Source organism: Drosophila novamexicana, unplaced genomic scaffold (genome assembly GCF_003285875.2).
Source record: "Drosophila novamexicana strain 15010-1031.04,08,12 unplaced genomic scaffold, DnovRS2.1 tig00000009-arrow-pilon, whole genome shotgun sequence".
Lineage (NCBI taxonomy): Eukaryota > Metazoa > Arthropoda > Insecta > Diptera > Drosophilidae > Drosophila > Drosophila novamexicana.
In genome coordinates this window covers 3,544,987-3,558,769 of record NW_020824766.1, presented here as the reverse complement: position 1 = coordinate 3,558,769, position 13,783 = coordinate 3,544,987, and the positions used below count along the sequence as shown (strand labels likewise).

The 13,783-nt window shown below is 43.6% G+C and overlaps 1 protein-coding gene across 4 annotated transcripts; it reads left to right on the top strand.

Moving 5' to 3' along the window:
• Positions 1-227: 227 nt before the first annotated feature.
• Positions 228-13,210, top strand: LOC115770309. 4 transcript variants are annotated; one of them, XR_004018842.1, is made up of 6 exons: positions 228-697; positions 6,056-7,515; positions 7,584-9,156; positions 9,223-9,400; positions 10,677-10,919; positions 11,812-11,880. XR_004018842.1 is itself a non-coding variant. In XM_030715556.1 (6 exons), exons 1-6 carry the CDS (start codon positions 250-252, stop codon positions 11,902-11,904), a joined length of 3,789 nt encoding a protein of 1,262 aa, XP_030571416.1. In that variant the 5' UTR covers positions 228-249; the 3' UTR covers positions 11,905-11,990. The 4 variants fall into 4 exon arrangements, 3 of the variants coding, with proteins under 3 accessions (XP_030571416.1, XP_030571408.1, XP_030571423.1); XM_030715556.1 differs by lacking the exon at positions 10,677-10,919 and adding an exon at positions 10,372-10,408 and having other exon boundaries at positions 11,812-11,990; XM_030715548.1 differs by lacking the exon at positions 10,677-10,919 and having other exon boundaries at positions 11,812-13,210.
• The last annotated feature ends 573 nt before the right edge of the window (positions 13,211-13,783 follow it).

Genomic DNA, 13,783 nt, shown 5'->3' with positions numbered 1-13,783 from the left:
TTTATGTAATTTTTAACATTTCTTTTATTCGACGTAGGCGTGCAGGAATTTGCGTACGCAGAAACGCTAGCGGCAGCAGTGAAAAGCGTAGCAACAAAATAGTAGTAGATATTATAGTAGTCGAATGAGCAGCACGGTTGGCCAAAATGACGTGCTCGTTAATTAACTAATTAAAAAGTGAATGAAAGAGAGTGGAATAAATAGGTGTAGTCCGAGGCCACAAACTAGAACCCCCAAATCCGTGTTAATATGACATCATACGCAAATGACACAACGGCAACGGCGGCAGCCACAACTACAACAACAACAACAACTGCAGGAGGCGAACCGCCAGCAGCAGCCGCCACGCCAGCATCTGCAGTCGGCGCAGCTGCTGTGGTGCAGCTCAACAAGCAAATGTCCAGCCACAACAACAACAACCACAATAACCGTGCCTACGAAGAGGACGACAACAACAGCTTGGATGGGCGCGAGAAAGCCGACACGACGCCCGAGAACATCAAGAAGATTGCCGAGATCATAAACGACAAGGAGGCAGCGGCAGCGGCAGCAGCAGCGACGCCAAGCACACTCTCGCCGCGACTTCAGCAGCAGCAGCAGCAGCATGCGTCGAGCTTTGTAGGACTTGGCGCTGCCATCGATGAGTCAAACACAAAGTTCTGCCTTGGCAAGCCGCCGCCATCGCCGGCCGAAAAAGGTGAGCAAATTGAATAAAGCCGCCGTCGACGTTGCAGTCGCAGTCGCAGTCAACGTCGCAGTTGACAAAAAGCAGCAGCACAGCAGCTGCAACAACAACAATAACAAGAGAGTGGGTATTCATAAGCTTGCTGTTGTTATTGTTGTTGCTTTCAGCTTGTTGCTTGTCTCTTTTTCGCTTTTTTGCTTTTAATTTGAATTTTTAATGAAGCTATTTGGCGAGTTTTGGCCACGGCTTTAGCGCAAATATTTATTGCACTAGTCATGACAAACAAACACACACACACATACATACAAACACAAACACACCCATAAAAGAACAAAATGAACGGTTGCACAGTGGGGCGAATCTTTGATTAGCTCTGCATATGGAGATAAATGCACTTGCATATATTTTCAATTGGAAAATATTATTAGAAATCGACATATTTGTTGGAAAAATAGTGACCATTTCCCTACTTTCCCATTGGTTAGATGATCTAGTAGAGCTCCTTCAAATATGTACATATATAAACTGAACCTGAACATCTAATCAGGCGTGCGTAAACATTATCAATTTGGGCACAAGGCCGCACATGAAGCATTTATTTTATCTTTTTGGCATGTTGCCCATTTTTTGAAAATTAAATCGAATATTTTGCCCTTTAATCAAAAGAAACAAATAAGAGGTTCTAGTCGGGAGCGCTCGACTAGGGGATACCCTGAACCCTCTTCTTCCAACATCAAATGCATATATGTATATATTCTATTTTAGAAGCTATATGTCAAGTTTGGTGACTCTAGCTCTTATTATTTACCAAAATTGCCCAAAAAACATGATATCGATATCGATTTTTATCGTTTGCTTGGAAACGGAGTAAGTTATCGATTATCGGAAACAAACTCGATCTGCGCGGGAACTAGGAGCATCTACATCAATTTCAAGTCTCTAGCTCTTATAGGTTCTGAGATCCTTGCGTTCATACATACGGGCGGACGGACAGAACGACGGACGGACAGACAGACGGGCATGGCTAGATCGACTCGGCTATTGATGCTGATCAAGAATATATATACTTTATGGGGTCGGAGATGCTTCCTTCTGCCTGTTACATACATTTAGACTTTGCACAAATACAATATACCCTTATACCCATTTTTAATGGGTTCAGGGTATAAAAATGTGACTGCAATTATTTAAAAAAAATATGCTCCGGCAAAAGTACACAATTCCAGATATTGTAATTCTAGCATTTGTTTAAACAAAAACAATTGCTGTTCGATTCTATGGAATTTGTGGGCTGCGATTTGTTGCAACAAAGCCAACTGTGAAACTCGGATGACATAAGCTATGTGTATCAGCCGCAGATACAAAGCGAGTCTCTAGTCGAACCAATTGAGTTCGCGACACTTTAAAATCCATGTTGTCATAATTTTTATCAGCTTTGGCATGCCCTTGCAAAGGGTATTATGAATACGTGAACCTATTTGTTGCGTCTTAAATTAAATGCCTAATTTGTGTCTGTTTCTGCTTTCCCTTTTACTCTATAAGACTAACAATCAGTCATTAAAATATCGTTAAAAAGCAATTTATAATACACTTCATTTGATATACTTTAATATAATTAATTAAGTTAATTTGATTAGCCAATGTTGACTTTTTGATAAGCTCTGATAAAGTTGCATTTACCGTGTCTATCTATGAGGGTATTTAATTGTTGCCTTAACGCAGATAACCTTTTTCTACTTTACTTTACTCGTTTTGTGTTTTTTCTTGTTTTTGTGACAGACAAATCTTACACAATCCGCAACAGTTGCTGTCATTATCTGCCATTTTCACGCCGAGCACACGCAATTCACCCGCAAAAACGCGAAAACGGGTGACTCAGCTCCAGCTCGAGCTGTGATCGATTGCAGCCAGTTGCGATATGGCCCAGGTTATGTTTTGTTTTGTTTTTGCAATATTTTCGCACAACGAAATCCATGCCATGAGCGCAAATGTAAACATAATAATGCCAGATATTTATTTTGTTATTAAATGCATGAATGCGATTGATAGCTTGTTTAACAGAACTTAGCCCAGATATCGGTTACCAAAGGCCAATTGACCCAGTACTAAAGCCAGTGTGACGAAGAACTACAGAGTTTAACTTCAATTGATGTCTAATTCAAGTTATTATGTGCAACATACGAGCAGCAGTGCGCAATTGATGGACTTGATGATACCCATTAATCTATATATCTAGTTGAAAGCTCTTTAAACTGTTGGAAGTTTTTAAATATAAATTATTTGGGGTTTGTATAGTCTTGATAAAGTGTAGAAAGCCTTCTATAAATAAGAATCAGCCTTAAAATATTCCATATGGGGTATTATTAACAAATTGGTTTATTTTCTGCGTGAATCAAGTGTGTAGAGTTTCGAGCCAATTGAGCTTTGCGCAGCAACTCCTACTACGCCGCATCAGTTACAGGGTATTAGAAAAATTGCAAATAATTGCAGCCCCATTATTTGGTTGATGCATTACGTGATTTTGTTGCAAACTAGAACAGAAACTTGTGCCACACAAAACGTTCGATGTCAGGAAATGTGCTACGACAGTGTACACTGTACTACGTACTTACATAGACAAATATAACATATATATATATATATATATGTGTGTGTCCATTTACCACAACTAAACGTAATTACACTGGCCAAAATATTGTGGATCGACGCTCGCTTTTTTGTCGTTTTTGTTGTTGTTGTCGAGTGGCAATTGTAGCTTTTTTTTTCTAAATAATTTTTATTGTTATGCGCGCTTTTACTTTTTGCAATAAATAAACAAAATGTTGTTACTGCCATTACCATTTGGGGCAATTTGTTGTTGCAACTTTTGGCTGTTATTTTCTTTTTGGACTTTTTGGGAAAGTCAAGAGCACAAAACTGAAGGGCCGCCGCCTGCTGTTTTCCATTGTTGTATGACTTAAAAAGCCTTCAAAACTGTTGCTACAATGGCTAAGTAACAGCAAATCGATAACAATTTTAACATTGTTTTAGTTTTTTTCACAGCAATTAGATGGTAACAGGTTTCAATTGGGCGATTAGTAAGCGCGTCTTGCGTCATCGCTTAGCTTGAAAACTCTTCAAATCGCCTTTGTGCTATTTTGGCAGCGTTTAAATTCACGTTTCACTCAAGAAATATATAAATGCTCAACTCTTGCGGTTTTGCGTACATTTAAATATGATTATATGCATATTTATATGTGTTTATTTTTTAACACGGCGACAGCAGCAGAGAAAGCACCTATTCGATCATCAATTGTCATCGGATTGGGGTCATCGCCTCGGCCATTGGACGCGAGCTGATCAAATCTTAACAACAACAATCAGCACAGTATTTCACAGCTTGTCGAAGTAGGCGACACTTTCGTGGCTGTTTAGAAGCCAATCGAGTCCTTTCGCTTGCTGCCACAGTCTGAACAGTTCCAAGAGGTGAACGCCCTTTGTGGAATTATCGTGCCGTCTGGTGTTGAGCTGATAGTGTATGTATATATTTATAGCCGAGCAGTGATAGAGTCGATCGGTTTTTCCAAGAAATTCGTTTCATTCGAACGTTTTCCGCGCATTTTCCGCACTTGCTGGTGAATTGGTCAGCGTCAATTTCAGCTACTGTTCAGTCAGTCCTCAAATCAGCACAAACCTTTTTGTATAAAGAGAGGATATCATGTCTCGTTCATATCAGACTATGCGCTTTTTCGGTAAAACTAATATGACTAATAATAAGCTCTGTTCGAGTCTGATTTCGCTTGTGCTTTTGCATAGAGTTTATATTTAGTTTTGCAGATTAGGTTTGTTAAACAGCTGTCATTCATATATACTTAATTGTTCGCAACTTCAATTTTTTGTTGAGTAATTTCCTTAATTATAACTTCATGTATAATACAGTTAACGAATTTAAGGCCAGTTCATTTTTAGAGCAAGATTTGCCGCATTTGTCTTGTGTTTCCTGTTCCACTGCAAGCTCGCAACTTAATAGAATAATTAATCTGGAAATAAATTGATTTTCGGCCAAAAGTAGTTGAGTGAAATCGTCCGTTATTTGGTCATCTTTGAAAGGCAGGTCGAGAACTTGCACGGCGGAACGGAAGACACGTGCGTCCAAAACTTCAATGGTCAGCGCGCGTTAGGCGGAGCGTAAAAAATTGTTGCCCTTCCCCACACACACCCACACAAAACACACACACGCACACGCACACAATTGACCGAAAGCAACGAACTCTAACCTTCATTTGATGCACTGCTCGCCCCTGCATAAAACTAATAAGTAGACATGCCCCCATCTACCTCTGCAGCCGTGGATCACGAGTACGCACGTAGAGCGGCCCGCTAAATTGGACGCCTATTCCACTCCCATCCCATCCCGTTGCGTCCTGCCCGTTTCGTTCCGTTCCGTCCAGCGCTGCGCAAACTTGAAAGCAAATTGTTTGCTTTTCTTTTGGCTGCCGCTTTGCCACGGAAATATATAGAAATTTTCTGCTGGCGGAAGCAGTGGGGGAATTGCCACGTTGCAGGTGGGCGTCACTTGCAAAAGGTTGAGTGTGGTCAGCAAAAGAAAAGAAAATAAAAATGTCTATTGTGGGTTTTACCATAATTATTGGAGTTATGCACACTTTGACATAACCCTTTGCGGAAGAGCTTGCATTATATGTGTCTACTTTTTATGACAAGTTTGTAACGAGCATTGAACCTTTGGTTATTTTATCATCATATTCTCATTTTATTGCATTTTTATTAGTTTCACATTTAAATATTTAATTGAAGAAGTCAGAAAAACGTGTTCTGAAACTATAATTCAAACATTTCTACTAATTCTAAATTTCTGTTTTTTTTTTTTTTAATTAATTCAGCGAAGTTGAAGATTGAAACCCAAAAAAATATTTGTTCTACAATTTTTGGTTAGCATTTTAATGAATCCATTTCATATTTATCAGCTGTCGAAAGAATATTTTATGAATTGAGGGGAATTGGGACTGTGATGTGAAACATAAGTGATTTTCGTTTGAAATTGCAAGAGTCTGAGCTGGACGCAAGGCAATTTATTCTCGTTTTTAGCATGTGAATTAGGGCTGCTTTAAACTAAGAGTCATTTCTGTTGAGTGCTTTAATTCCATTTAATGTACGTGCGACTAAGAGGCGCCCAATTGCCCGCATGCTGGCTGAACCGGCCGCGTGCGGCACTTGCTACTCTACTCGCTCGCTTGCCACTTCAGTTGCTGCGGTGAACCGAATTCTCTCTGCCGAGCTGGAGTCGTTTTCACCGATTAAATGGATCGTAATTGTAACTGTAAATAAATGTTAATTTAATTGTATATTTTTGCTTGCTCTGTTCCATTGCAGCGGCTGTGCTGAGCCGAGCGAATCACCAACAGAACAACTGCAGCAGCAGCAGCGTCGGCAACAAAGAGATCTCCGCTGCGGAGGATGCGGAGGACGAGTCGACGGCATCGAATTCAACGGCAACAAAGCAATCGCTGGCCTTCACCATTGACCACTTTGACGCTTCGGAGAACGACGCGGCAGCGCAGGCGGCCCGCTATAAGAACATGATGGAGCGCTTTCAGAGTCGTCACAGGCGCGGCGCCTCCATGTCCAAGCTGGAGAGCGAGCACGGCAGCACGGCGACCAGTGGCAACGGGCGCCACTCGCAGCGCAGCAGCCTTGACGCCAGCAGCGTTGTCGATGATGATGCTTCAGTGACAGCGGCCACGCCCACCGCCGAAACAACGCCCGCCGTGAAGTTGCGTGTGCGCGAGCGCAGCGCCTCACGTGTAAGAGACGCTTCCAAGCGGCACAGCTGGTCGCCGCGCAGCTCGGCCACAACAGAGCCAGCAGCTGGCCGCGCGTCCAACCAGAAGCCAAAGTCCACACAGCCTGCGGCGCCGCCAAAGGGCGCTGCCAATCTGCTGGCGAATCGCACCACACAGTTCACGCCGCGCTCGACGGCCATGCAGATGGCGCTGCAGCAGGTGGAGCTGCTGTGTCCGCATCCGCCTCTGGACGACATGAAGGCAGCGGCGGGGGAGGAGGACGCGGTTAGCGAGGCGGGCACCTACACTCTAGATGGCGATAACTACACAGAGGAGCAGAAGGATCTCATGAACATCGATCGGAATGCAGCTGCGGCTGCGGCAGCTGCCGCGGCCAAGCTACGACCCAAGCAGCTGGCTCTGAAGCCCAGCCGTCCCAGCAATGTGCTAGAAGTGAACTACTACCACGAGACACCGCAGCAGGAGCAGAAGGGCAGCAGCACCAATGCCAATGCGACGGGCGCCTATTTGGAGCAGCTCAAGTCGCGTGTGCTGCGGCCGCCTCAAACGCCTCCAACGCCGTCGTCGCCTCGATCACCGGCCGCCGATGTGGGCTGCTTCACAAGCGTCACCACGAGCGGTGTGCTGGCCAAGCAGCGTGCCCTCGACACGCATCCCAAGCTGACGCGCCACTCGCACAGTCTGTCCACCTCGCAGATCGACAGCTCCGAGTACGTCAGCAACGAGGCGAAGTTGCGTCATGCGCAGGCCATGGCCGGCAGCGCCACAGATCGCCAGAAGGCCGAGTACCGCCTGAATGTGTTCACCACCAGCAACACACAGCAGCAGCAGCAGCATCAGCTGAAGGAGCAGCTGCATCAACTGCCCGAGACGCCAACGACGCCCACAGAGGCAGCGCTGCTGCAGTCGGCGCCGACCAAGCAGGACTGGATACAGGAGTGGGCGCGCAATGCGCGTGCCCGCAGCCTGGCGCAGGATGTGAGCAGCAGCTCCGCCAGCCGCAGAAAGCAGCAGCAGGCGCAAGCACAGGTGAGCAGAGATGTATGTATATATATGTCCGTAACTAATCCCATCTCCCTCTCCTCGGTCTGCCGCAGCTGATGACACGCAGCTACAACTGCTCGGACACGGGCGCGGATTCGCTGACGGATGACAGTCTCAGCCTGTACAATCAGCAGCAGCGTCAATATGCGGCGGCTGCCAAGCTCAATCGCAACCTGGCCGAGCGTTATCGACTGCTGGGCGACTGTGACTACGCGAGCGATCCGGCGCTGTGCAGCCATGCTGGCCAGGTGGGTGGCGAGCCATATAAGCCACCGAAGAGCCCCAGTAAGATACCCTCGCCGCTGCACACGCTGGGACGTGCGCGCAGTGCCAGCCGCTCCAGGCCGGCCATGGAGCAGCTGCCCTCGCAGACGCCGTCGTCGCGTCGCAGCTCGGTTAAGTCGCCGGCGGCACAGTGCAGTCCACAGCACAGCCTGGAAACGGGCTATCATCGATCGCCGCTGCATCGTGCACTCATGACCAGCAGCATCAACGAGGCCCAACTTCAGCTGTTGACCAGCGGAGAGTATTTGCTGAAGCAGCTGCATCGACGCAAGAACTCGCTGGACGATGTGGAGCATGAGCACGGCCATGAGCTGCCGTCTTCGATGTGCGGCGTATCTGGCTCCATATCGCCACTGCGTCGATCCAGCTCCTTCCAGCAGCAGCAGCGACCGCTGCAGTCTGTGCGACGAGCGCGTCCCAACTTTCAGAATCTGTACACGCCGCCCGCGGCACGGCCCATGCCGCAGCAACAGCTGCAGCTGCAGCTGCAGTTAAAGAAATCCGCCAGCAGCAATAACTTTGAGCAGTCGTACAGCGACTACGACAACGAGCTGCAGTACTATATAAATGATGAGGACGAGCTGGGCACCACAGGTCCCTACTACTCCAGCGGCGATGAGGACGACGACATGGAGCAGCAGTCGGCGGCACAGCAAGCGGACTCTACGGTGCCGCTGAGCAACACGCGCCTCAACAAAGCGCTGCTCATGCGCATCGAACGCAGCAAACAGCGCGTGGCGGGCAGTGGACCAGCAACTGGAACTGGAACTGGCCAGGGGCACACGCCATCCAAGCCCAGCTCAGCGCCCGCGGGCAAGCTGAGTGCAGCTGCCCAGGCGGCAGCCGGACTGATCGCCTGCCCCAATACGCCGGAGTTGCCGCGTCGCGGCATCAAAAGCGCACACGCACCACGCACAGCTTCTGGCTGCGGGCCCAAGTTGCGTCAGTCCATGCCGCGCGAGACGAGTCTGAGCCGTTTGGCGCAGCAGGTGCCCAGCAGCCTGGCCAATGCCAAGAAGCAGCTGCTGCAAACGGCCAATGCGGGCAATGTCCGCGATCAGCAGCAGCGTGTGCAGCCCAAGTACCTGGACATATCCAAGTACAAGTCGGCGCAGTCCAACAATTTTCTGCGCAAAAATGATGCCAAGAGCACGCTAAAGCCTGCCGAGCAAATGAAGCGCAGCCCCAGCGCCTCCTCCATGGGCTTGAGTCGAACCGAGGGCACACGCGCCAGCAATCGCAGCGTGCGCTCAAACACCTCTGTGATGAACAGCAGCACCACATCGCTGGGTGGCTCCACAGGCATGCGCGCCGCATCCGCCGTGCGACGCGACGCCTCAGGTGAGTAGCCAACCCCAACTAAACAAGGTTGCACAGCTAAAAATAATTACCTTTCACATCCTGCAGTGAACAAGCAGAAGGAGGCCGAAATGGTCATGTGGAAGCGACGCTCCACCTACGATCCCATGAAGGCGGCCGCCGAGGACAGACGCCGCAAGGAGGAAGCGCGCCGTGCCCAGACCCAGTCCCAGACCCAGGCTCAGCGTCAGTTTAACGATATGGCCAACGATGTGCCCTTCGAAAGGTAAATTGCTAACACCTGCGTCGGACGGTGTCGAGAACAGCGGTTCCAACGAATAATATACAATATTTAGGTCTCGTACAGATGTTTCAGTAAGCCCCCCCTCTCTCTCTCTCGGAGCTCAATATACTAATTTACTTTAGTCAGAACATATATAGATTTCAATTTAATATGTGGTTCATGAGACCAGTCTCTTAGGGGAATAAATGAGCATTTAGGTATTATTTTATCTTTGGATTTTCCAATTTTAATGATATTTTGATTAAATTCATAAAACATAAAATGACACAATAAATTACAAATTGGAAATGTGACTAAAACACAGATGAACTCCAAATTCTAGGCATATTCTAACTATAAGCCATAAACGGCAGTCATTTGTATATAATAAACGGGTAGCTATAGCTAGGTATCACTCTTGAAAAGGAATAACCATTCGTTAATAACTATTAAAACTTATTGGTCCACTTTGTTGTGGATTCCGCATCCAATTAGCGTAATCCTATTTATAAAAATTATTAGTCAATTAATGGAACATTCTTCATTAAATAGGCATATTTATTTATACGAATTTTTTTATTACTTTCAATTATCATGAAATTAGAATCCACATACTCGTAAAGTTGCCCAAACTATTCAGAACTTTACTTTTATGAATTTAATTCTTATTCAAAACACTTTTGCTTTATTGATTTATTATAAAATATTGTTCCAAAAGAAAATTAATACTAGTATAACGAATATCACAGTTTCCATATATATTCTACAATGCATTTTTTATAATTGGCAGATCGAAACTATTCGATATTGGGAAATTAAATTAGACAGGCATCCAAGTTGTCGCCGGTTTAGGACCTTATTTAGTTTGTAAGTTTCGAATAAGTAGACGTTATCATGGAGAGTCTTATAATAGTTGGAGTTATGTTTGTATTTATATAATTATCTTGTTTTTCCATTTATTCTTTTATTATTAGCTTAAGGTTGTGGGTTTTTTCGCGGCTAGAGGTAAAGGTGCGTTTAACGACCAATTGAATCTACTCGTTGCTCACTTAGAATATAATCTACACGCTTACGATTGAAACTCTTGTAGTGCTCGATGCTGTTTATAGGCACACGGCATTGCGTATTCTCTTAATCTATTTGAATTGTAGGACATTTAGTTTTAAAAGTTTATAAACCCAATTTGTGTTATAATTTTGCTAATTATTTTCTTTTCTTTTAATTTCTGTACACCTACAAATCCAAAAACCACAAACGCAACTGCCTTTGCTATCCGTAGACCATCACGCTCACACTATCGCCGTGGACAGTTATGACCAACGGATGGTGTGCTAGTGACCGATCTGTAACAGCCATAAAACTAAGAAAACCAACACCAAAAACCAAAACATTCGACAACTATCTTTCCAACACCACAAACAGCGCACACACACACAAATCGAACTCTCTTCCGTACACAGTCTGAAAACTACATTTAACATGGTGCAAGCAGCCGACCCAGCGAATTTCGGTTCCTAACTACGTAATTAATCTTGATTGTGACACTAGAAGCATATATTCTAGACACTCATCAAATCAATGTGAACGAACACCCAAATGAAATCAAGCAACGAATTTGTTTATGGATTATTACTCGTTGTACATACGATTACTTCCAATCCAACGAACAGCGACAACGAATTGCGAATGCGACGCCCCCACATACAAGCTGCATAGCTTCGACGAGTTGACAATGTAATAGAGAAGTTGCCATGCTGAGAGTACTCGCTACTCGCCACTCGTTGCCCGTTGCCCGTTAATCGTTACTCGTTGCTCGTTGCTCGTTACTGTTTATATTGTATTGCATTCAAATCATTTTTTACGTTGCTATTCGTGCTCGCAATTGTGCAATTGTCTCAAATTTAAATATTATAACGGAAAATAAATGTCTTGTGCGGCTTTTCAAGCGCCGGCCTGTGCCACGCGCACTCTGCAACAAATGCGCATCCGTAACAAATCAAACTAATGTAACTAGTATATCATACTTGTATCATTTGGCAGCTATCATAATCGAACGTGAATACTAATCCTTAACCATTATTGTTGATGCGCTAAGCAAATCTTAACAATTGTTCGTTAGCTGTACAAAATGTTTGCCTTGTCTTGTACTTACCTAAACTAATTAACTCGTTCTGGTCATCATTCATACTATATTATATATCTAAATGGATCTAACCTTTTAACTAATACAACATTCACACATATAGACAACAATTAAAAGCTTAGTTAGTCGCTAGTTTAGCACTCATTTTGTATTCGCTACACTCATTTAATATATATTCAACTGATTTACATTATATACGGAATTATCTGTCTGTACCTAAAATATAATCTCTCTCTACTCTCTACTTATGCCGATGCTCTCCATCTATCAGTGTGCAGCGACCGGCCAACAATCTGACCATCACGGGCAGCATAAACTACAGTCCAAGAAATTCAGTGGAAAACGATGCCTGGATGCTTGGTGAATCGTCTGAGTTTGGCGAATATCCCGAAGACTACGACGACGACGTGGAGGAGCAGGAGGATAACGAATATGTGGCCAGGCAAGAAGAGTCCGACGATGTCTTCGAGGCGGAAACTGCGGAGACTGCAGGCTAGGACAGCGGCCAGCATCAAGATAAACCAGCAACAGTGATATATTAAAGCGATTCTATATACATATATATAAATATATATACACATATATTTATATTTATATATAATCAACAATTTATGTAAATCATAGTAAGCGCAATGCGATTTAGTTATAATCTTTTCCTACATTGTAACAACTTTGGGTTTGCATACCACACATTTGATATGAAATGATTTTGATTTATATTAACTGAAGTTTACAACTATGGGCAAGGCAGAATGAATCTGTCTTGAATAAAATGAGTGAATACTTTGCAGAGTATAGTAAGACGAATATTATTATTACGATGCTGTCCAAAACGCCATAACTGAAACAAGAGTTAAACAAATTATATTTTAAACGGAACTCTACTGCATATAAGAATTTTAAATGAAAACTACAATAGAAACTGCATTCAAAATATGATCTATGCTTAGTTTAAAGTTAATGTACCATATATATTTCGTCTTCTGTTATACAAATGATGTTCAACAACTAAAAGATACTCATAAACAAAACCAAAACGAGCGCTGGCCTTATATCGCTAGTAAGTCCGATAAGAACGTAGACTGCAAACAAGTGCTTGAAATTATATCCTAACAATTCGGAATTGATTTAACAACTGTGCTTAAAACTGAATACGCTCCGGATTTACTCGATTTCTGAGCCTCAGCACGACAAACTCTCAGAATGAACGAATTGTTTGTAGATTTTGTATGCGAACACAAAGTATATTAAACACAAAATGTCCATACATATATATACTAAATATATGTATGGATTTATATAATAATATATAGTTTTTATATAATAACTAGTACGAGTAGGGTATATACTCATTTGGTATTTGCTTTTAAAACGCCCAATTTGTTTAAGTATTTTTAACGTTTACGTGCAGCTTTCAATGCTTTCAAGCAGAATCAACTGAATATATGACTTAATCTAAATAGATCTAGATTATTAAAATATCAACTAAATATTGTAATTCATAATGGTGTCGGTGTCCATTTTATCAGCCACTGAACTTTCAAGTCACAAAATAATGTAGCTGCTACTTGATTTTAATGATATCTTTTCAATTCAAACCGTCTACAAAAAAATTGATAATTTTTGTGAAATTCAAACAAAACGTATGTTGTACAATTTGTTTATTGTTGTTTTATTTCTAGAGGCAAATAATAAAATGCGACTATTAAAGCTGAAAAAAAGCTGATTCTGTGCAATATTCCTTAAATGTAAGCATTGTTTAATATGTCCTAATATTCTTTTTAGCGGTTATATCCCGGCCGGAATATCCCGAATCAAAAGGTAACTACAGCAACTCAGACTCAGTCACTCAACTAGTCAGGATTTTAAGAGATAAAGAAATAAGAAATAAAAGAGGAAATGGGTAAACTTATTTCCAATTCCTTCAAAATCCCGGACTATGAAGAGCAGCTGGAAACACAAAAGAAGTCAATTGATCAACAGGCCCAACAAATATCCGAACTCAAGAACGAAATAAACCTTTGCGAAAGGAAACTTAAAAGCTGCGAGAAGCCCGTTTACAGTGAATGCACCGACTTTGCTGATGCTCCGGGGATTCATAAGATTAATCCGGATCAAAAAGCTCCTTTCGATGTACTTTGTGACAGTGCGACAGCAGATCCTGGCTGCACAGTTATCCAGCAGCGAATCAGCGGCAAGGCGGATTTCTACAGGAATTGGGTCACATACCGTGAAGGCTTTGG

What these genes read in the sequence shown, in the direction of transcription:
- LOC115770309 (XM_030715548.1), top strand. Translation starts at nt 250, where the DNA reads ATGACATCATACGCAAATGACACAACGGCAACGGCGGCAGCCACAACT. An exon ending in GCCATCGCCGGCCGAAAAAG is followed by an intron (nt 698 to 6,055) that starts GTGAGCAAATTG and finishes GTTCCATTGCAG; the next exon opens with CGGCTGTGCTGAGCCGAGCG. An exon ending in AGCAGCAGGCGCAAGCACAG is followed by an intron (nt 7,516 to 7,583) that starts GTGAGCAGAGAT and finishes GGTCTGCCGCAG; the next exon opens with CTGATGACACGCAGCTACAA.